At 39.2% G+C, this 24,944-nt stretch overlaps 1 protein-coding gene across 7 annotated transcripts in view; it reads left to right on the top strand.

Moving 5' to 3' along the window:
• The window catches only part of enah (ENAH actin regulator), a 103,884-nt gene that overhangs the window by 34,225 nt on the left and 44,715 nt on the right, over nt 1-24,944 (top strand). For 5 of the 7 annotated variants that reach the window (XR_003296327.1, XM_026318317.1, XM_026318321.1 and 2 more), the window contains exons 2-3: nt 13,950-14,115; nt 16,968-17,145. Coding sequence is in view for 6 of the 7 variants with exons in the window: in XM_026318317.1 (XP_026174102.1) it covers nt 13,950-14,115; nt 16,968-17,145 (344 nt within the window). In the remaining variant the exon portion in view is untranslated. Of the gene's footprint in view, nt 1-1,671; nt 1,797-13,949; nt 14,116-16,967; nt 17,146-21,988; nt 22,371-24,944 lie in introns of those variants that run through there. The other 2 variants (XM_026318316.2, XM_026318318.1) reach the window with 2 other exon arrangements.

Below are 24,944 nucleotides of genomic sequence, written 5' to 3'. Positions count from 1 at the left end.
TGGATGCAGGCGATGGCTTTCAGAGCCCACATTAAATGGACAACAGCCAAATTTCATTTTTGCTGTTGGAAATGATACAGATGGCATTAACTGTAATTAGTTACTGATGAGATGATCTGGTGCTGGCCATGTTTGCCATTCAGAATGACAAAACTAACAGTCAGCACTGGCTAATTAAACCAGAATCCTTCTGTATCTACCTGTATATTTTGTGCATTCATTAGTTCCAGCTGGGTTCACTATGGAACCTTAGCAGTGCAATTGGAAATCTATCGTCCAAATGAAAAGAGTTGAATTAAACATTGATTTTACAGTATTGTATACAGTTTTACATACAGTATTGGCATGTGGTCGATCAGGTATAGTTATAGCATAAAAAGAATGAAAATCAATTTGGGCTAACTTGCTACTGAGCCAAAAGAAAGTCCAGAAATACTCTTGCTGGTGGAATTGTGTGTTCATATTGACAAAGAATGGTGCACAAATGATGGTGTTTTGTCCAAACACCATTCTCTGCTGCTGGAGTTTGTGAGTGTGCTTTATCTGCCGAGAGACTTCAAGGCATTGTATTTTTTTGAAGCAGTTTGTTTTGAATTTGTTGCTCATGTCTGTTCTGTGTTACACTGTAGTCACGCAGGGATGAGATTTTGTTTGTCTAATGTATGTCATACATTGGTATGCAAATAACAGTGAACCTGAATATGTATGCTGCTCACAAACGCACCATATTTGCTGCGAATAGTTGTATGAAAATGACAATCCCTTGTCAGAACTGTGCCTTTGTCAGATGATAAGACATGATATATTAATCCTTGTTCCAGTGCCACCAAATATCACTTATTCTGGCTGCTCAGTGTTCCTAACGCTCTTTAGCATATTTATTTTGGTGAGAGAGAGAGCTGAGTTGAGTGGGTGTATGGTGAGTTAGAAATAGAGTGAGTGCAAGTGTGTGGATAGTCACACACATAAAATCAGAGCAAGGAGCTGGGAGGGAGGAAGGGAGGGAACCACAGGCAGATGAAAGAGGGAGAGATCAAGTGAGAGACAAAAGGCATAAGATAGATATAGCAGAGAGCGCCAGACAAGTGAAAGAAAAGTAACATAGAGGTACAGATTAGAAATAACACCCCTACACCCCTACTTGAACTCTCCTAAGCTGAGACGTGCTGGGCTGCGCGATAGCACCGCGGTGGTTTCCTTCCCAACAGCTCCCCAGCAACCTTCGCCACGGAGCCTAGGGAGTGTAAGAGTGGGTTTTCACGAGCTGGAGCCTGTTGCCTGGATACCCCTGCTGTTGCCACGGTGGTGAAAAGCCAGGATTGAACTGTGTGTGTGCTGGCTGGTACCGCTGCCATGGGAAAAACACAGCTGACTGACTGTCTGGATGGCTCCTTCATGTGCTAACCTCATTGGCTTCCTCGCTGACATTGCACATATGAATAAGGAAGGAATCACCCTGATTCAGGGGCTTTGAGGAGAGGAGGTAGAAGGGGGTGTCTGGCACCTTGCTTTAAAGAATGCTGTTTGGTAGAGAGAGAGAAACCAAAAAGACTGGCTGAGTGAAAGAAAGGACGCTAGAAGACGAGACCCTGACTGAGAAGAGCTGAGAAAGGCTAGTAGGGGGAGAAGTGAGGAGTAGGGGTGGCTGGTGGGGTTGTTTAGCAGGAAGGAGGGGACGCAGTGGCTAGCAGGCTGTGTGGAGCCATGCAGATCCAGTCATCTGGACAACAATCCAAAGCCTCCAGCTTCACCCTCAGCCAGTGATGTGTGCTGGCCTCCAAAATGGAAATCCACCGGTATGTACATACTGGCCATCACTGAAGTGGGTTCTTACACTGTGTTTCTTCATCAGTCTCTGGCACACAGTCAGTCTTGCTCTTGTCGTGCTCATTCTGTAGGACCCTTGTCTGTGTGTATTGCTGTTCATTTTTCATCAATGAGTGGTCAAGGCCTCTCACTGATGAGTGCTAATGAGGCCTCTCATTGATTTCATGAATGAGTTTCTGTTGATGTTCATACTAGTAGTGTAATTAAGAAGGGAAACACTCATGATTTTGCATAGCATGTGGCTTCATGTAGAATGCGTGTTGAAGCCATCTCTTTTCTATTGGTTGACGCATTACATTATTACATTTTAAATACCAGCGTGACCACCCCTGTAATGGAGTGTACTGTATTGTAGTGTTAACAGGTGAATTATTGCACTTTAGGTTGAAGTATGGTAACAAATTAAGTTATTTATGTTCCTTTTAAAATTTGAAGTATTAAATATTTGTACCTTTTGTGTTTTCAGATATTTAGTCTAGAAAGAAAAGCACTTTCAGACCAGAAGGTGTTTAATTTACATTAAATCACAAAAGCCAGGCCCCAGTGACCGCGTTAGTTAATAAACGTGATGTACAAGACTGGGTTCTAAAATTACTAGAGTTACTAAAATTAGGGTATCATTATTGACAATCACTAACAACTGCAGTACATAACAGTGGTTCTCCATTTTTAATTAAAGTCAGAATTTTTTAAATTTAATACCAACCTGCATATTTCAGGTACTGTGTTTGACTCCTTCATTAGTGCAAAGTTTGATTATTGGCAGTATCATCTCTGATTTGAGGTCTTGGTTCTCCAGTAAGACCTTTTGGAAACAGATGGAGAATGATAACCTGTTGTAACTATCAGAAGTGAAAAGAATAGAAGATCCATATTTTGATTAGCAAGATACTGTTCCTTAATCTGTTGAATATTTTGTGTGATTGACTTTTTACCACAGTAATGCACATCTATGGGCAGATGTTCTGCCATTCTTCAGATGATTCTTTTCACTTTGTTTTTTTTTTTTTTTTGGTTTTACTTTACCTTTAAATTTAAAATATTCCAGAGGTCTTCTATTGAATTCAAGTCAGGGAAGGGGATGTTCTTGGCCAGGTCATATATATATGTATATATTTTTTTTTAATTTTGACTTTTTATAGTGTAGGTAAGTTTAGGGTGCCATTATTGTAAGGTTAAAAAATTCAAGGACATAGGTCACAGGTAAACCGATTTGTACTGATCACAGGTAAACTCCTCTTTGCTTCTTTTTAAACTTTCATTGGTTGAACCCCTTTTTGTGTGATAAAGTAATAATAAATAGTTATTCAGTTTCTACACTTCATCTTAAAAATGAATAATACTATTATAAGATGGCACAATTTTTAATGAAATTTGTCAATTGCGCAGGAGTGCACTTAGTGTTGTTATGTCTTGTGGAACAGTAAAATCAAAAGCATTAAGAAAATGAAATAAATCTTTTAAAACATAGTCTGAAATAGTTTGAGTTTAAACTGTTGTATGTTCGTATATAAAAAGATTATAATTCACAATAACTAATTTTACATATACACCTTTAAGATGTGGGCAGTTAAATGTCAAATTTGTTATATCATTGAACCGCATGGAAATATTGAAAATGCGCAGGGAAAAAAAAACAAACAAATTTTGAATTATAATGTCCTTAGTTTACACAAGGTTTAAATTAATATTTGTTTTTTTCTGTTCAGTGGTAACGGTCATAATTAGATTACTTTGTAATTTATCTAAATAGTAAGACTGATCATATTTAATTTCTGACCAGCCCTAGTTGCATATTTTATAATTCATACTGTCAAAAAAAAAAAAAATCTGACCTCACATAAACAAGACACTTTCTGTGACTTTGGGTGACATAAAACAGTTTATTTTTCAGACCCAATAAATGGTAGAATTTACCACACAAGCAACACTTCCTATTCAGAAGTAAATACAACGCAATGCAACAGGTATTTTATGAACTTTAAGGCCTCGGTCTATTTTAGTGTTCTAACTGTGGTTAAATCAAGCAAGTCCCATTCATCTGAAGGTCTCAATTGTTGGTGTTCATGGTTATATACGAGGAGTGAAAACTGATTGCTGCTCGGTCCAGTCCAGACCTGGTCTACTGTCAATGCACCCCCTGTTTTCCTGGGTGAAAAGGAGCGTGATTGGACTCTTGTAAAATATGCCAGACTCCTTGGTAGCACATAGCCTGCACTCTGAACCCTGAAAACAACCTGCCTTTACACTGCTTTTTGCGCGTGCGTGCGGTTAATATGCACAGTGGCCCAACACATGCTGAGATGTGAACGTAGACCATTCTCTGTAGAGAAAACACTTCTGAGTGCGGGGTCCTGTATTGGTCTGTGGTTTGTCATTTCTTCATGATATCAGGTGTAATTTTTAAGCTTCTTTTTATATACTTCCATCTCCCTGCTCATTCTTCGCTCATTGAATTTTTGGTTTCATTGGTTTCTGTGAGTGACTTGCTTAAAGCCTAATTGATTCCAAGAGGATTCTGTTTATTGGGCCACGCTACTCATTAAACAAGCTTGGTGCATGAATAGGCCAGTAGATGGTCCAGGTAATTATTGGGAAATAATGTTTTACGCTATAATGACCTGCATTAGTTGACTTGGAAATAATTAGTGAACAATAAAGCTGGTCTATTGTCAAGTAGCCATTATATTAGCCATTATGTTGGAGAGTTAAATTTCTTGATTTTAAAGAACCTTAGACAAATATAAAAATGGCTTAATTGTGGTTGTTATATAGTAGCTAAAGGTAACAACAGAATTATTTGTGATATATTATTTTTATTATTGTTTTTTAATGCTATAGTTAGTTAAATTTCCCTTTTAGTTTGGGTATTCTGTAAAAAGCTGGCTTCTATGCCACTGAATCTTCAGCTGTATTAGACAAAGATTTTGCTATATTGGCATTAAACGTCTTTGACATGGCTTCCACTATTTGCACTCAATCCAAAAAAGTCAGCATAGTGCCTCAACTGTATTTTTCTTATACAACATACCAGTATTAGAGGCACAATGTTTAATGTGACATTCAGCAATGGTAGATGAACAGAATATGTATGTGGTAGGTCTGCTCATTCCCAACATGATCCAGACTCAAATAACAACTTTCTGTTCATCAATTAACCAATTGTTAATTAATATAGACATGATATATGTTTATTCAATTAGGTATTAGCATCAACATATATAGCCATGTTAAGTCTTTTTAGGGGTAAGTCTTTTTTTTTATGGTCAGCATTTTCAGAAATTGCACTGTAATATATAATTTTGCACACATCACTAATGTAGTTTACAGTCTGTACACTTTGGTCTTGATGTGGGTTTTGGTGTTCTTTAATAATTATCAATAATAATTGAATGTACTGGGCTGTCATTTTTAGTTTGGTTTAGTGTGTTGTGTTGTGAAAGCCTTGGGAACCCTGAATGATAAAGTACCAAATACAAATTACACGTGTAAGTCTGCTGAATCCTGCCGAAGTTATTGGCTAGTCAGTGACCTTTACTCACAGAAACAGAGTCAAGAATCATAACTCCATTTCTCAGAAGTCGCTGTAGTTGTTTATCAGACTGGAAGACCTTGCCACACACATACAGGCATGTATACACCCACTCTCTCACTGTGGGATGTACCTGATTATATATAGCCAATAGTGATGATGACTTCTTTGTCACTCATGAGGTGTTTTTGGTGCTATCATGCCACACTGTTCATCTCCTGCTCCGTCTCTTTCTGTCCCTCCATCTGCAATTAAACTGATGGTTTCTACCACAAAGTTGTTGCTGCATGTGATTTCAAAGGATGAAGTCTGAAATCATCAATTGTATGTATGATTTAAAGGTTAAAACTGCCATGTGAATGTATGTTTAATACTGGTAAAATTAGCAGTTTTAGAAAAAGTTCACTTCATATTATGTGAACATAATATATATTAAAAAACTCAAACCAAAACTCACTTCGGACTGACAGAACGAAATAAACGAATAAAACATAGCCAATACACTAGCTACTTATCCCCCAGTTTTCTTACAACAGACAAAGATGTCAAATTAATGAGTTGTACATTTATCATTTATTATTTGTTGGTACTTTAATGTTTAAAATTGTGGTTTTCACATTAGCATAACTTTTATTTTTGAGGAAAAAAAAATGCTATACCTTGAGGAAGTCAACTGATTAGCACAAATTTTGACCTGCAGCAAGACAACTACCTCAAAGACAAATCCAAGTTGTGCACAAATCATTTGGAAAAGAAAGAAAAAGATGGCATGCTGTCAGTCATCATATGGCCTCCTGAGTCACCCAATCTCAATCCCATAGAACTTCTTTGGGAGAAATTCAATTCAGTTTTATTTGTATAGAGCCAAATCACAATATAATCATCTCAAGGCACTTTACAAAAACAAAAAACCCAAGAAATCTCTTATGAGCAGCACTTGGTGACAGTGGAGAGGAAAAACTCCCTTTAATGGAAGAAAAAACCTCCAGCAGAACCAGGCTCAGTTTGGGCGGCCATCTGCCTCGACCGGTTGGGGTGAGTGGATAGAGGAGAGAGAAAAGAACAGCAACAGTAAAGAACAAATAGACACTGCAGGTTGGTGGGGCCAGTAACTGCACATCAGCGATATACAGCTCCAGCTTAGGGTAGGGTTAGGGTAGGAGATCTCAGGCAGTCTAGGCCTATAGCAGCATAACTAAGGGAAGGTTCAGGGTTACCTAGCTATACGCTTTGTCAAAAAGGAAGGTTTTAAGTCTAGCCTTAAAAGTACAGAGTGTCTGCCTCCTGAACCCAGACTGGGAGCTGGTTCTACAGGAGAGGAGCTTGATAGCTAAAGGCTCTGCCTCCCACTTTTGGAAACTCTGGGAACCACAAGTAGACCTGCACTCTGAGAGCGAAGTGCTCTATTAGGATAATATGGCACTATGAGTTCTTTAAGGTATGAAGGAGTATGTGAGGAGAAGGATTTTAAAGTCTATTCTGTATTTTACAGGGACCCAATGAAGAGAAGCTAATATAGGAGAAATATGATCTCTCTTGCTAGTTCCTGTCAGGACTGTGGCTGCAGCATTCTGGATTAACTGGAGGCTTTTTATGGAGATACTGGGACATCCAGATAGTAATGAGTTACAATAATCTAACCTTGAGGTAACAAATGCATGGACTACTTTTTCTGCATCATTTTGAGACAGGATGTTCCTAATTTTGGCAATGTTGCGCAAGTGAAAGAAGGCAGTTCTCATGATTTGTTTCTTGTGTGAGTTAAAGGACATGTCCTGGTCAAAAATGACTCCACGGCTTTTCACAGCAGTGCTGGAGGCCAGGGCTGTGCCATCTAAAGTAGCTATAATTTTAGAAAAGCTATTTCTGAGGTTTTTAGGCCCAAATACAATAACTTCTGTTTTCTCTGAATTTAAAAGTAGAAAGTTACTGGTCATCCAGGCGTTTATGTGATGTTAGACACGCTTGAAGTCTGGTTAACTGGTTTGTGTTACCAGTTTTCATAGATAGGTATAGCTGAGTGTCATCTGCATAGCAGTGGTAATTAATAGAGTGCTTCCTAATAACATTACCTAAAGGAAGCATGTACAAGGTGAACAGACTTGATCCTAGCACAGAACCTTGTGGAACCCCATAACTAACTTTCGTGTATATGGAAGGTTCATCATGGACATGAACAAACTGGAATCTGTCCGATAAATAGGATTGGAACCATTTTAACGCTGTTCCTCTGATTGGATTGTAGTGTTTGAAGCATGCAGCCAGCAATCGCACAACAGCTCTTGCAATGTCTGCAGACAGCCTAGTGAGAGATTCCAGCAAAATACAGGTCATGGTCAGAGTTTGCAAAGCTGTAATCAAAGCCAAAGGCAGATTTTTTTCAGTAATCAAATATTTAATGACTAACATAAAAAATCATGTTTTTGTTTTGTTACCCTAAGAAATAAAGTCATAGCATTCAAATTGCATTGTGCATCAATAAACGAATCAATGAAATCAAACCATTGTGACACTTAAAATTTTGAGAATTACTCAAACTCATTATGCTGTGACATGATCTGTCTGCATTCTGCTGTTTCTCTCTTTACTCATACACTTCTATTTTTCTGTCTCACTGTTTCACTCTTGGAGCATAAAGCCTGCAGCACTCCCACTGTCCCTTTTCTGCCTGTTTGTTCAGTAGTGTTGACGAGAATCCAGAATGTTCTGTGTGACTGAGGCCACTGTAGTCCTCCAGGGGCTTAAAGAGACATGCCAAAAGTTTGAGTTTAATGTTTGTGCGTTAAATATTAGTGCATGTTTGCTGAACGAAGAAACATAAGTATTGAGAATCTGTTGGGAACTTGTCTGTACTGTCTTCACCAGCATATGTTCCTTCTCCGTAATATGTTGTGCTCTGTGCTTATGTTGCATTTTGAAAACAATTAGCAACCATATTAATTAATGAGTGTTGAAATTAACCAATTAATTTGCTAATATGCTAAAAGACTGAGGCTAAAGCTACATCTCTTGGCCAAACAAGCAGAATCCCAACTAGATCTATGTGGAAGACAGACATAAAACAGCATTGTTCTTGACATACAATGTAGAGCCAGTATTATACTGCACGTGTGCAAAGGAAAACTGTAACTTCAGTCTCTTATTTCGTCCAAACATAATCCTGTTTTAGATTAGATGCTTGGACAAGCAACACAGGTTAGTCACTTCCTACATTGTGTCATTCTACACTTATGCTCCTGAGAGATTGTTCATTGAACAAAACATGCTGTTTTGAAATTCAATTAAAAATTATTAGAGCATGTATTCTTTTACATTTTGCCTAATGAAAATGTCCATTAATTTGTACCAAACATTGGTAGAACAACTATAGACAAAGGCAAAGGCCTTTCTCTTGTCTGTGGAGCCTTTGCTGTTCCTTCCTTGCCCACTCTTGATCACTTCCATATGGGCTGGAAGGATGCTACATTCTCTGCACCACACCATAAGTGATGGCTGATTAATGAGAAAGCAAGAGAATGACAGGGAGAGTGAAGCTGGAAGAGACAAATGAGGAATTAATGGTTTTAGGAAAGCGGTGAGAGGGCGAGTCAGTGGTACAGAAAGTTATAAAATTGTTGACATCTTTGCAGAGCATGGAAAAAAAAAGGATGTAGATGTGGTTGGGATGCTCCCCAGAGCTCCTCTGTCCTGAATCTCCTTCCTCCTGTCCAAAGCCAGCTGCACTTCTCCCTGCACAACCCTTAGGTCATCCCTCAGTCCTAGCATACCTTTTTCTTCTTCTTTTATTTTTCACTGGATTCCACACAGATTTTGATTCCTCCCCCAGCTTTGAAAGTGGCACACTCTGGCCTTTCAAAGCGAAGCACTTTCTAGTCAGATGGTTTACACAAAAGCAAGTCAATTTGATGAGAGACACAGAAATAGAGAAAAGAAATGTATCTGTTGTGACTCAGCTTATTAATGAATCTTTTCAAATCGCAGCCTAACATCAGCCACAAGTACTCTGTGTGTGGGTAGAAGGGCCATATGCATTTTCATCAGTTTGTCTATCTTAAAGGAGACAGAGGCAGTAGAAGATGTGAAAGAGTATTGTTACCATAATAGCACCAAGCTCATTAAGTGAGCCTGAGCAGCTGAAATGTTTACAGTCTCAGTGATTATGTAGTAAACTGAGGGAGGAAAATGGGGGAAAATTACACTTGATTGGCAAATTAATGAATGATATAAACTGTTGTTTCATGTCAGCAAAGTCATACAACAACCTGCACGAGAGCGCTCTACAAACTCTACCTTATATGCAACAGAAATACAAATCAACATAATCAGTAATAACTGCAGTGACTTTCTGTTGTTTTGCTTAAAGATGAGCAGCATTTCTTTGGAACTTGAAACAATGAGGAATTGTCATCATTTTAGCTGAATAATTTTCTTCTACATGCTATATGTTCATTAAGTTAGGGCAGGCTGCCAAATCTGTTTTCAGCTCAGCAACCTCTGGTCTCATGCTGCTTTATATTTTAATAATGGAGTTTATTAATAATAATAATAATAATAATAATAAAGTAGCACACAGCAGATTTCATTTGGGAAAAGGTCAGCAAAGGTATCAGTCACTATCAAGACAGAAAAGGTTCTTTCCTGATAGTTAGCATGACTGTAACAATCACAATTTTGGCAAGAGAAACTGATGCTCAGTTTCCGTTTGTCATCATTCATATATGCAAAGGTAGTCAGTTATGCTAGAACAGTAATTTATTTAGATCATAAATTGGTTCACGCCACATTACATGGAACACACATTAGACAGGTGTCATTATTATGGACTCTGAAATCTGAAGGGGTTTCAGTGGTTAATGAAAACCAGTTTTAGCACATTAATAACCACATTAACACTTTGATAGGCCAGGCACTGATTCTGCACATATGTAGACTCAGAAGGAGCAGTGTAGCTGGCGAGCCAGAAATGAATTCATCCCTCATCGCCTGGGTTTGTCAGAGAAAATGAATGAGATTTCAGTTACCCCTTTTCCGTGTGTTTCTATTTTTAGACAAGTCGTTGGCTGGTTATGTAACTATGGCTGGTCAGCAATGAAATTAGTTACAAATATTACCTCTTCTAGTAATGCTATGATTCAGTGCTATCAGACAGTCTATCAAGTATGCCCTTTCTGCCCTTTCCCATTTCTGTGCTTACTAAAGTCAAATAATCATATTATTAATTGCTACAATAACCAAGGATCTGGATAGGCCAGATCAGCAATTCTCTGCTTCTGGTAATTAATCAGATTAGCTGCTTTGCCCATTCCACTGTCATCATAGACATTGGAGAAAAAAGAATCTTGTTTGTGTCTTTGCTTCATCGCCTCACCTCTCTCCTTTCCCCTCTGCACTTCATTACTCTGTTGCTCTCTGTATGCAGACACCCTGTTCCCCCACCTTATCCCACCCCAATCCTGGATATGACATCATGGCAGTAGAGCCCCTTGAGCTATTTTATTCCCCTTTGAAGTCAGAGCCATTCCTAACTCAGAGCCTCATTAACATTAATGAAGGAGATGAAAATATTTGCCTCTAATATTCCATTCTCCATTTCTATTCTCATCAGTTTTGCAGATTTTTTATCTTTGTGTGTGTGTGTGTGTGTGTGTGTGTGTGTGTGTACATCCTTCCATTCCATTAGAGTTTTATATGTACATGTGCACACACATGTACATATAAAACTGGGAGGTGCCTGAGCAGGATCACAGTGGTGTGTTTGTGAAACTGTTGAGAATCACAGTACTAGGCAAAGACTGTGATAGAACGTACAGTAGTGTTGGCTCAGAGGTGAGGAAGGGTTAACAAGGAGATGAGGAGGACTAGATTACAGCAGTCAAGGATTTAAGCAGAAATCCATGTTTCATTGGGATGTCATCTGTCATCATATCCCATAAGTAGCTGCAAAGACAATGGGTCAGTGCACCAGCACATAATGTTACTGATGTTATTAATGTAAGTTAATTGTACATTTTTCCCTGGTAACATTTCTGGTGCCTGGCTAAGGGGGAAAAAGCAGACAGTCATTGTCCTGTGGTGATTAGACCACTAAGGAAAATGCAGCTGTTTCATGTCTGTTTCTCTGTGCTCCACAGATATGTTTTTGAGTAATGTTCTATCCATGTTCTGTGCTGCTTTTTGTTCTTGTAGTCACCATATTTCCTGCCACTCACCAGTAGAGCATTGGGGGCTGAAGCTGAATCACATACACAAACCACAAAAACATGTATAGTCTGTAAATGTGCATATGTGTATTTTACATGTATTTTTGAGAGCCTTGCACTCTGTGGTGAGAGTTCGACTTTAACTGTTGCAGGCAAAGGCTATTCTTCTCTGCAATGGTCCACACTAACATCCTGTCTAACCAAACCAAGTCACCACAATCAAAAAAAAAAACATGCAGCACTGCAATCATTATTTTTTAAAACAGATGTGATTGTTTAAGGTGCCCTCTATGATTGGCTAAGTGCAATCAGAGAAGCCACCCAGCCACAAGTCAGACTGTAAAGGAGTCTCTGGGATATAAAATGGTACAGATTAAAACCCTCGAATTTATTACGGTGTTCCTTTTGTTTTTCCAGGCTGCATGGTTACATTTGGAGAAATAGGTTTAAAGCTTAGGGCCAGTAGGGACTGAACAGCACATGGTAAACTGAATGAAGGTTGGTTCTTTGTATCTCTGCATTAAATCACTATAGCTGCTGCTCTGAGTCTCTGAATAACAAATGGATCTTAGTCAGTTGACATAGTCGAATAGAGATGCTCATTTTAATTTGCCTGTAGAATATGTCAAAATCTTTAGCTAGAGCACCAAGTCATGAATTGAACTATCATGCTTTCATTTCTTTTCACCACTCCATTACCAGCTCCAGTTTTTCTATTCGCAGAAGTTAAATGTAAGTCACTGGACCTGGTATTAACTCTTAGTGCAGCTTCTGTGCAGATTTGCAAGTTTTGAATAAAAAATCTGGAGATCCAATTGCAATGTATGTTCATCAGCTCCTGGAGAGTGCAACATCAAGTATGCAAAAGCTTCATTTACCTTTGACATTCAGAGAATGTGCTGAAACATGTCTGTGAAGATTCTCAGTTATCCAGGAGAAGTTATCTAGAGGTTGACTCATGGCAACTGGGCTTCTAGTTTTTTAAGTCTGATAAAGCTACTTGGATGAGTAGTGAAACATTTCGACCTTAAAAAAACTAGAAGTCCAGATGCCATGACTCAACCTCTAGACATTGAGGTGATTTGCCTGTGGACCCCCATTTTCATGCTTTACTTACTTTGTGTATCGGTTTCCCTCCATACAGTCTGTCACCCTCTTCCTCAGCAGCCTAGTGGTCACATCACAGGTATATTAAGCAGAACTAGATAAAATGTTCAGTGCAGGCACCCTATTAATTTCTATCTGATTTATTGCATCTGATGAAAAGCATCCGTCATGTTTCCACAGGCTTCCTCATACTTTCATATTTTTGGGCAGTAGAGTTCTTCTACCATCAAGCAGAAAGTATTGCACATCCAAGCTGGCTGACTTCTTGTTGACTAGTAAATATAGGGCTGTTATAGACACGTAAAATGTTCCAACTGGACCAAACTGACGATAGAAATGTCATTTTGGGTTTCTGATGCTCTGTAAAAAAATCTTTTCACCACTTTCCAGTTATTCATTTTCTTATGCTTGTGTATGGGAAAAATGTTTTTGGGAAGCAGCGTGTGTCAGTTGATGAACATGTAAACTTGGTTTGTCCACTATACTGAAATTCCTTCGCAGCCCAGAGCCATTCCTGGGCTGGGGTAGCTCATACTGTATAAGTACTCTTACACTGTGATCATCCAACATTTTGATACAGTGTCACATTAAAGGAACACACCATAAATCTGACATACAAAGGTCAGTAGAGTTCTGACAAAGACTCTCTGTGAAAACATGGCATGGAGATTGAAATATTTGGTCATCAGTCAAGTGAGAGTCCAAAAAAAAATTTATCATGGGAAAATGTTTTTTAAGTTTGACTCATTATGGAGTATGGAAAGATCTGTCGTGTGTGAGCCTACCAAAGGTATGAAACTATAATATCTCTTCTTCACTCCTTCATAGAACTGGTAATATGTCACTAAGCAATGTGGGAGAAATGAACACACATGGATTTATCAGCACATCACAGCACTGACGACGATATTTGCTAGAAAAAGGCAACATGATTAGCTTGGTTTAGCTGATACCAGAGTGCTGTCTTTAATAAGAGGTAATGTTACATGTTACCTAGGCTCCAGCAGATCCCCGTGACCCTAATAAGGAATAAGTGAGTATAGATAATGGATGGATGGATGGATGGATGGATGTTACTTGTTACATGCATACCATATAGCAGACTGGCGGTGCAGGCTGTACACTCACATGGCTTGGTACCATACCTCCTTCACCACTGACAGTTCAACCCAAACTCTTCAAGGCTGGAATGATCATCTGAAATGAATGTTTGATCATCAGATTAGATTGTCAGGTAAATCATATATAATGATTTTCTGTGTTTGTGTCTTATATCCATGCAGTGAACAGAGTATCTGCCAGGCACGAGCCGCTGTCATGGTGTACGACGATGCCAATAAGAAGTGGGTCCCAGCGGGTGGTTCCACTGGCTTCAGCAGAGTCCACATCTACCATCACACAGGCAACAATGCCTTCCGCGTAGTGGGACGCAAGATCCAAGATCATCAGGTCAGTGGAAACTGAAACTGTACATATGTACAAACCCTGTTCATTCACTGCACCATGTCAGTCGGGTCAGATGTATGCAGTAAATACATGATGTGGTGAATCTACAATCCTGGTACAATTGTGGTGACCTGTATTTTGAATGCATACCATATATCTGACACTCCCAGTTTAATTGTAGCTGGAGACCTCCTTCACATTTCAGACCATTTTCTGTGTGTATCTTAACTGTCAATTTGTCAAATATTACTCAACTATTTTCAGAAAAACTCACAAATTGTGGATTTTTCACATTAAAAGACTTTTGGGTTAAGGAGCAATCATGTGCTCTTATTGTAAAATGTGTTCTATCTGAAGTAGCCAGACATAGCTGAAACAGCAAAGTGGAGCTGACAAGGATTAACGTGGGAGAACACTGGATGACAGAATTGATACAGAAAGGAAACAGGAGAGGGATTTTGACTTTCAGCAAAAATCTCTGGCTGAAATCACAGCATGAATATGGTTATAAAGTTAACAGTTTTATCACTGGACATTTTAAATCACAGATGATATAAAACGAAAATACTGTGATATTAGGCACTGAGAGACTCTAGGCATAAAAAAACTGGAAGCGGAAATGAATGGCTGGACTGGCTGTGTTTGTGTTAGCGGTTCACACTCTGAGCTCCCAGCTGAATGTCAGTTTGTGTGGCATTACTATCATACTATGCACTTTTCCTCCATTTGTATTATTCAGTGTCATTTCCAATAAGCATCTAGTGTAACGCTGGTTCACTTCCTTCTCACATTTACTGACTGCTTGTTTTATTACACAGTCAATCAACAATAACTCTGCCTGCCTGCCAGACAGACATTACAGACAGACTAAGCACAGAAATTGATACTAGTCTATTTGTTGCCAGGTGCTAATAAATTTTGCCGGTACAAGCCTGAGGCTTTTTTTTTTTCATAAACTAGCAGATTGTTTAAAGGTTTTAGCACTTGTAGAGCTGTTATTGGCCAAAACAATGTTGTGCCTTCAGGAGAAAATATTACCTTTTAAAGCCTTGTCTCAGTTCAGGTTAATCCCACATGTTCACCATGGGGTTTCTGAATCTTTAACTACCCGTAGGGCCCCAGAATATGAACTTTGGACCATGTTTTGGATTCACTCTCATACTAGTTTGGATGAGACGACACAGTGATTATGAGATTAAATTGCATTACACATCTTTTCAGGGAATTTCAGCCAGATCAGATGAACATTACTGCAACAGATCGCAGTTGATCCGTGACCCACTGTTTGGCACACACGTGACCTGTGGATTAATAACTCATTTTTTAAAGTTGTAGATTAATTTAGGATTAATCTACAAGTTCAAAAAAGACCAATATTGCTTTTTAAGTAATTAATTACACAGATTTTCTTTTTGTTAAAATCACAGGTTCTATAGGCTATTTTTGTTAAAACCAAAAGTTCCTTGCTGTACTGTTCTTGTAATAAATAGAAAGTAAATTACATTTGTCTCCTCCCTTTTTTTGCTGATCTAAAAAATGGTCTGATCGGTGACTCAAAAACTGTAATGTGATCCCAACCGAGTTTTGTGATCTATTGCACTGCTAATTACTCTGTGTTTGTGTGTGTGTGTGTACTTGTAGTTCTATCTTTGTGAGTACCATTTTGAGTATATTTCTATTAAAGTAAGGACATTTTTGGCAAAATGAGGACATTTTTCCAGTCCTTAATTTTTTTTAGATTCCTGTTTATTTGAAGGTTAAGACTTGGTTTTAGGTTAGGGTTAGGGGAAGGGTTGGGGTTAGGCATTTAGTTTGTGATGGTTAGGGTAAGGTCTAAGGAATACATTATGTCTATGAGTGTCCTCACAAAGAAATACAAATATATGTGTGTGTATAGATCAACCCCACATTTCATGTGATGTGAATGATAATGACTTTTCACAGTCATAAAGCATTCAGTAGTACAGAGAGGAGAATGTGCTGTTACAGCCCCTCAGGTTCTGGGATGTCTCCCTTAGTAACTCATAGAGGATTACTGTAGCGTCAGGTGGACATAAAATCCTTGCACTGATAGCACCTTAAACTGAGTGCATCATAAAATGACTTTTTACCACATTATGGTCTACAGGATCCCAGTGTAGGACTAGATCTGTAAATGTGTGAGTTTGTGATTTTCTCAGCTCCAGAGCTTCTTAATACACAGATAAAGTTAGTACCATGGCTGAGAGAGTGATTGATGGACTGAAACCAGAATACCTTTACTCCTTATTTATCAGTTTAATCTTCTGTTAGAGAACTACTCAATCAGCCATAACATTATGACCACCTCTCTAACACTGAGTACACAGGAGTCGGTGCAGCAGTAGGTTGGCACTTGTGTCACTGTGCATCTTCTGTGAATCTGTTTCTACTGTCAGGAAGAGAAACACACATTTGTCCAGCATTCAATGAAAAACATATCAAAAGAAATAAAAACTGCAATCATGAGGACAAGTTAGAGATCATTTTTTAAAACAAATTAACCCCCCCCCTTTAGTTGTGATATCACCACTACAGCCACTGAATGTTTCACTTCAAAAAGACCAATTGTACATTATTTCAAATATTTCAACAAAGATTGAAACAAAATGGGATTTTTTGAGAACCCAACACACTGGCAGGTGCCACTATAACAAGATAATCAGTGTTATTCACTTTATCTGTCAGAGGTCATAATGTTATGCTGTTGGTGTATATGGGACTAGACAGCATATTGTCATAGTGAGACCTGAAGTGAAGAATGGAACAGTTACCATTTACAAGCTAAATTTAAAAAGAACATTTTTTTATCCTACTTCTATCATGACCATCCCCAGGTGGTGATAAACTGTGCCATTCCCAAGGGGCTGAAGTACAACCAGGCCACACAGACCTTCCATCAGTGGCGTGATGCTAGACAGGTTTACGGCCTCAACTTTGGCAGCAAGGAGGATGCCAATGTATTTGCCAGTGCCATGATGCATGCCCTGGAGGTGCTCAACTCCCAGGACACAGGTAAGACTGGCTTATACTCAGTGTGCTTTTGAGCAGCACTTGAAGTCAAGGTGTGTGTGTATTATTGGGTATAATGAGGTAATTGAAAACTTACACAGTTCTGTACAATGAACACATTTTTTTGTTAACCCAGTTGTAGCTGCAGACATTGACACCCATAGCAGATCCCACCCATATTATGAGCAGTTTTAAACATCTTTAAGCTCAATGTCATTTTATATTTAAAGGCCTGTTTTGATTATCTTCCTTGTAAAATATCTAGAATGTCCATCTAACATAACCCAGACCTCCAAAATAGAAAACAAGCTTTGTTATAGGTATTCTGTGGGCAGGTGGAGCAGAACATTCAGGGCCAGGAGTTTGCACCATACAAGGATGGGAGCATGTTTTGCAAACAACTGTAGACATCTGCCAATAATTATTTTTTTAAGTGAAGAGAGTTTAACAGAAACGGTGATTAGAGTGAATTCTCTGAAGTGATCACAGGACACTCACCACAAAGAGAGAGCTGCAGTTACTGTTTGCAGTCAAACAGCCTTGACTTCTCGTAATCAAAACTTCCATTTAGACCTTATACAGTGTAGCAGAGTAGTAGTTACCTGGATGCTGATAACTGTATCAGTTAAATTGGGTGATGCATTTTTAGGCCTGGTGAACACAGTTGGTGCTCATGTCTGCCAAATTATAAATCATTTTTATATCCCTGACTGAGCTCATATAGATATAAGATATGCCTTCACAAGCCTCTACATGTGAACGGCCTTCACATGTAGAGGCTTGTGAAGGATTCACTGATCGAGTCACACACACATGCACATTTACATAGTCTCATCTAGTTTTGTCACAAATGTTTGCAGGCTGTATCTTCAGTGGTGCATTACAACCTTGGTTCTCTGAAACATGTACTCATTATGTAGCTCCATCCTCTGGCAGTGTATCTCTGTTTGCCTGCCTGCTGGAAGGGATGAGACAGGGAGGGACAGCATTGTTATCCAGTATGTGTTTGTGCAGGTTGTTGTATTCAGATTTACGCTCCCCAAAGTGAACACTAATCCTCAGCTGCCATGTTGGAAGCTGAACGTGCTGTTGCTTTCTTTCCTCATCCCCCTTTCCTTCTTGTTTTTAATCTAACAAAGACACAGCAAAAAGTTTTATTTGCTGCCTCATTTTATTTGTGAGTCCAGATGCTGCTACACATGCCCCACAACCTCCTCTCTCGTCACAATTCTACCATACCCTCCTCTCTCCCTAAGCCATGTCTCTCATTGCACTCTAATCCCATCCACTAATTAACCTGATAGTGATGTCCCTCATTATGCTAATGGTTCATGTGGGTTTGTGTGGATGAGGATGAAAGGCAAAAAAGGCTTGTACTGGAGAATCATAGAAAAGGAAAGGTAAGAGAGAGGATTGAAAGTTAAGGAGTGCTAGGATCTTTGAAATGCCAATGCTAAATATAACTCAATGGAGAATTGTTTACTTATATGGGAATTATGTTTTGTTTGTTTATGACACACTCTTGTGGAATGATTAAGCAATGGGTGCTTCTCTTTTTCTCTGCCTATTCATCTAAAAAAGAAAAGAAAAATCAAACAGGGCACGATACATGTTGGCTTGTCCTGAATGGAAGGACATTTCTTGTTGAGTTGAAGGTGCGAAGCTTCTGCCATTTTTGGGCTTTAAATTTTGGCGTTAGTTGAATGCAGCCAACCTCCCTTTTACTTTTTTTGTTTTTGGTTAAGTGAGATGTCCTGTACCTCTGGTTTGTGGTACCAGAAATACAGTATGCCATTAAACATTGTTCAGAAAAGGTCATCGCACTAATTATTATTGTTTTTGTTTGTTTGTTATTGGCCGTTTGTTCTAATGTAATTGGTACCTAGAGTAATTGTACAAAAAATGAAGAGGTCTGAATGAGACGTTCTGAAGGTGGCACCTTCCATGTTTTCATTCCTAATACCTCTTATGTGGAAAATATACATTCAACATAGTGATAACCTCTCTGAGCTAAATAAGCAATATCGCAGCTAAGGCATTAAATGATCAGTAATAGCTTCCTCTGTCTCATTCACATGGCACATATTACCACATAGAAGAAATGGAGGTCTAAAATGAGTGACCTGATACTAAGACTGTATCAAGTAGCAGGATTTTAACACCCACTGAGTGAGTGATGGTGGATGTACCGTGTGGAGGATTGTCAGGTCCACAGATGTCTATGACTGGAATAGCTGCCACCAAGACCAGCTGTCCGAGCAGAAATATAGTAGCAGAACAGCAGGGTGGAAGGGGAAACCCAGTCGCCTTCATCTGGCTTCTGCATGCAGCTCCCTGCACTGCTGAGGCAAGGAACGTTGTGTGTGAGACAAATGAGAAAGTGACAACGATAGTCAGCTTGGAGAGTGAGTTTAAAAAAAAAAAAAAAAAAAAAAAAAAAAAAAAAAGGAATGTTGGAGAAAGACAGGAAGAGGAAGGAGAAGGTAAGAAGAAAGAAAGAAGGTACAGAAGACAGAAAGAAGAAGAATGTAGGAAAGTGCCTGAGGCTTTTGTTGTGCTGTTTATTAGTAAAACTGATTCCAAGGCTGGTCCTCTTACTAATAAATACTACAGTATATCGCTGTGTGTGTACTGTATTCTGGTGTACGCATGTGTGTCAGTGTGCTATTGAACAAAGCACAGAATAGTTCTTTTTCCAACAAATGGATGTGACAAAACCTGACATGGAAGTGTGTGTGTGTGTGTTTGTGTGTGTGCGCGCGCGCGTGTGTGTGTGCGTGTGTGTGCGTGTGCGAGAGAGTGAGTGAGACTTCTAAAATCAAAATCATGGATGAAACTCTCATGACCATTCTGCACTTCTAAGACTTGGCAGACCACACACACACCAGTTTCACCACCTGGTTTTATGTGATTAAAACCAGCTGCGTCTTCAATCTATTGCTATGTGGCGAGTCAGAAGGAGAGCAGCCCAGTCAACAGACTTAGGGCTAAGTGACATCATTTCAAAACTGAGCTCATACATGGACGAGTGCAGATCCAGTCAGACTCACTTTGTTTACCTACGTTTCTCTTTTCTCCTAAAAAGGGTAAGGTAGAGTGGGATGGAACGACGGGATCAGCAGAGGGAGGTACGGATCACAAGCTGCCAGGTGACTGACTGTGTTGTGGTCTGTAATGTGCTGCTGTCAGGGCAGGCAGAGGAACAGAGCGGAAGAGAGAAATGAAATTCACCAGTGTAAAGATGGGGTCAGCTGTTAAAGATGACCAGATTTTGTTCTAGTTTCATTCTATGGGATGGTGAGGCTGATTCCCAAGCATTTTTTTACATTGTCATGTTACATAAACCTCTAGAAGAATATCACTGTCCTGTCCTGCCACTGTTTGTGTTGGTTGTATGTGAGTGCTAGCTGTACACTGCTTTTAAAGGTACAAACACACACACACACACACACACACACACACACACACAGCGAGTAGCTGATAATGAGCAGGGTTTGTACCTTTACATGTGTGTTAGCTGAATTGTCACTACACAGTATGTTGGTGTTACGTTTTTAGAAACATGCAATTAGAAACCGTTTTCCAACATTATTTCTCTCATTTAATTAATTGATTACAGCTTTAGTCTATGAAACGTCAGTGACATTTTCAGTTGTATAAATTGCCTGCACTTTATAGTAATGTAAAACACAACAGACGTCTCACATCTGAGACGATAAGGCCAGCGAATGTTTGAGCAGCAATTTGCCTGATAGTTGATTCAAAATTCATTTTCTGAATTGTTGCTGTTGTTCAACCTGTCAAACATGTTATCTGATTATATTAGCACTCTTCTGATGAGATGGGGTCTGATTAGTGATCAGCAGAATCAATTTCTAAATAGACTGAAATGTGTTGTGCAAAATCAATCACTGAAAAGTCTGCCTAAGAAATGCACTATCCACCAGTGAACATCAAATAATCACTTGTGTATCCTCAAAAGGAGTCACTGGCAACAAAGTATTACCGTTGATATTTGAAAGTTGAATTTCACGTTTCAGTTGTTGAGCTGTGCTTCATAGTGGTGCTGTGCTCTTGTAAGGTGCTGTATAACTCAAGTGACTTTTTAGTTACTTAGTAGTAGTAACTATAGGTGCTAAAATATATTTCTCTTTTTAAGTGGAGTGCAATAATAATATAAAGTAAAAATTTCAGTACTGAAGTATAGTAGCAGTATGTAAACATTAGTTTACATGCACCAGACTTTATTTTTGTGCAAATGTACTTTCCACCAAACAGAGGTTAATAGAGCTAAGAATTAAAGATGGTCTGAACTCTTTAAGCACCCCTACCAGAGAAGCAGCATCTATTTCTCTGGCCTCTTTCTACTGACTGCCAGACTTCGACTTGGCAGCAGTTTGTTTCTACAGACACTTGTGAAGAGTTGGTAACTGGGGATCATCATTTATTTTCAGTCTTTATGATCTCTTCCAACAGCGCATGCCAACATGTGGCTTTCAATCTTGTGAAACCTTTGTGGGGAGGGGGGTTGAAACCTGAGAGAGCTGGAGGTTCAGCAAGGTGGAGCAACACACATAGGGGCTCTTCATCCCCGTCCCATAGAAACAGTCTATATTCTCTGGCCAGAATGAGCTTGTTTTTGCAGGTCATGAGAGTAAGGACATGGTGTAAACATTTGGACGTACAACACCTCCAGCTATGCAGCATATCAGTCTGACATGTGCTTGTGTTTTTGGATCGTGACAGCATATGACCACACATAGAGACACACACACACACACCCTCACCCTCCATCTGTCCGCCTGCCCCACTTTTCTTTTTCTTGATGAGCTCATGGTCTCTGGCGTCAAAACGTAGAGTGACAAAGTGGCAGACTTACACACTGCAACACAGCTGTACAAGAGCAGAGAGTGACTTAGTGGAAGAGAACGAAAAATAGTAAAAGGCGATAGAACAAATAAGAAAGGAAAGTAATTTGAAACGCGACAGAGCAAATTAAAAAGTTACAGAGAAAAAAGGAAAGTAAAAAAAAACAAAACAAAGGAAGATAAGTCAAAGAGAGAAGTCAGGGGTCCACACAGCTTTCTTGTATATTTTCTGACTGCTGCTGCTAGTGACTCCCCAAGGTGTTGTCACAGAGCTCTCCACAGACATGCCTGCTGCTGCAAGAGTTCACAGATTCTCCCAGGATCAACAGAAGATCAGCTGTGCTCGGATCATCCTTAGGAGTGAGTAGCTAGCCTAGTAGGACTGTTGAAGGGGGGGGACCATTGTGCCTGTTTTGTTAGCATGTGAAAATATACTCTGCTTCCTAAAGGCAAATTGTGTACGTATATCTTTTGCATTTGATTAGAAATGACTGGACTTAAAGATGCACGGTTATCACTGAGATTTTGTTTTATTTGGGTAGAATGTAGTGCTGACAGTCACAATTTTGAGTCGTGAATCAAAAAAAATTCCTATTTTCTGGTTCCTGTTGTTTAAGTGTGATTATTTACTGCTTTTATTTGGATATTAGACACGTTCTCAGAGCTCATTATGATCAGTAATGCAGCTCAATAATGATAAAAAATTCTAAGTAGTATCAATAATGTGTCAGCAATGCACCAGTCTGAGAGATTTTAGTCACTGTCAGTGTAAACCTGAAAAGAATGTTTAGTTGTTTGCTTGAACAATTATTTCCAGGTATACAGATTAGATATGTAAGTAAAAGAAGGTTATCCTAAGTAAAAAAAAAAAACAAAATAAATAAAGTTATCCTGTCAGTATCCAGACAGAACTTCTAAGTCCAATTTGCTCAATTGGAAAAGTGAGAAAAGGTGTCAGCTTATTCCCGCTAGTGTGAATATTAAACATGCATGTATTCCACCACTGCTACTCTGTACAAGAAAATTATGTAAGCAAAGCATCCGCGAGAGTGTGTGTGTGTGTGTGTGTGTGTGTGTGTGTGTGTGTGTGTGTGTGTGTGTGTGTGTGTGTGTGTGTGTGTGTGTGTGTGCGTGTGCGTGCGTGCGTGCGTGCGTGCGTGCGTGCGTGCGTGCGTGCGTGCGTGCGTGCGTGCGTGCGTGTCATTTTGAGTTTAAACATTTAACCATTCTGTCCCATGAGCCTCAGACATATTTTAGCCGGAAGCGACGCCTGTGTGGAGACCTCTCCTGATTGGCTACAGAGCCATTCTGTAATTTCATTGGTTACGCAGTGCTCTAGTTGTCATGTAGCAACAGTATAGGAAGGCTGGAGGGATCACTGACCACAGTTGTCATGGTCTCCTGATCTTTGAAAGAGAAGGACACGTTTAATGGCAAGAACTACAGCATACAGAGCCTTCGTCTTTGTGTCTTTGCTAGTAGTGTGCACAGCGTAAAGTGTATGCTGCAGTTATGAATGTGCCAGTGCAATACAAAACATGTAAACCAGTAATGGAGGCACATGAGGATTTTTAGAGTTGAGCATTATTAAACATAACCAAAAATAAAAGGGACACACAAACAGAAAGCAACCTCAAATCACACTGGAATCCGAACCTTTCTAAACACATTCAGGAGCAGATTTATATAGTCCAGTATCACATGACTAAGCACTAGCCTGGTTCTAGGTCTGAGAATAGCTACTTGCATATCCAATGGTTTTTTTAGCTATTCAAATAGGTTTGGCAGCTGCTCCCTGATCAGAAAAATTACCAAACCACTGGGAGCTTTGTAAACAGCATTAACCTTCATGTGTTGTTCAGGATGTTTTCATCCACCAAAGGTCATTTTTCAGTCTTTAATTTGGCCGTAACTTTCACTGTATTTCACCAAATGGAATGATTTTTGGTGACAAGCCTTAATTTGACATACATTTTGGAAATATGATTTAGAAATTTTCCATTCCATTTTCCATTCTGTGGGCAAATTCACTACCCTTTCAGTATGTTCGGGATGAAAACATCCAAAAAAACAAACTGCTGTGGAAATAAAATTTGTGATATCTTTTTACAGCAGTTTATTTTAGTGGATGTTTTCATGGTGTTGGTGTGGGTGCCCTACCAGAGACTGGAGCTCAGTTATGCAGAGTCATGTTTACCATTATTGTGTCGTATTTTCTCAGAGACACATGTAAACAACCAGAGTTGACACTAATTTCCCAATTTTGAATAGCAAGTAACAACACAGAAAAATGCTCCAGTCCCTGGGTTTGCGATGTTCTGTGTTTAAAAGTCATTCTAACTCATAGAAGTCATACTTAAACCATGCCATGGTCATGCCACTGACCACAATTTTGTAATTTTGGAGTTTTCTAAAAACTTAAGGCAAGCATCATGAACAATCTGACAAAATGTAAATAAATTAAGCTGCACTCTCTTGTAATTGAGCAGTAATAAAATTAGTCTTTTTACAGTTTATTGAGCATTCATTGCCAGTTGTGAATAATCTGACACTAATTACACCATAGAAGCTGAAAGGGACGATCTGTACACAGCTACCTCCTCCTGTGCTGCTTTCTCATTTCCCCCTCATTTACTCCTCAGTTCATCATGTTCTTTTCTCTTTTTGCTTTATTGCTGTGATGGAAAGCTGAAAGCAGACAGATGCTCCTCTTGGTTGCTGTCTGATTGTGTTTCTCACACGCACTGGTCCAAAGAGTCTCATCATTTTGTTACCATTAGCCTGGTGAGCCGATGATGAGCTATGCAGTAATATATAATTCATGGCAGTATTGGTTTTGTGTGTCTGAATTATACTCATGGGTGAAGTTGAGGTAGCAGCTAAACAGGAACATATTTTGCACCTCAAAGTGTCAACTTTAATTCAGTTACGAAG

The sequence above is a fragment of the Mastacembelus armatus genome, chromosome 24 (assembly GCF_900324485.2).
Source record: "Mastacembelus armatus chromosome 24, fMasArm1.2, whole genome shotgun sequence".
Classification (NCBI taxonomy): Eukaryota; Metazoa; Chordata; class Actinopteri; order Synbranchiformes; family Mastacembelidae; genus Mastacembelus; species Mastacembelus armatus.
This window is presented reverse-complemented; position numbering and strand designations above follow the sequence as displayed.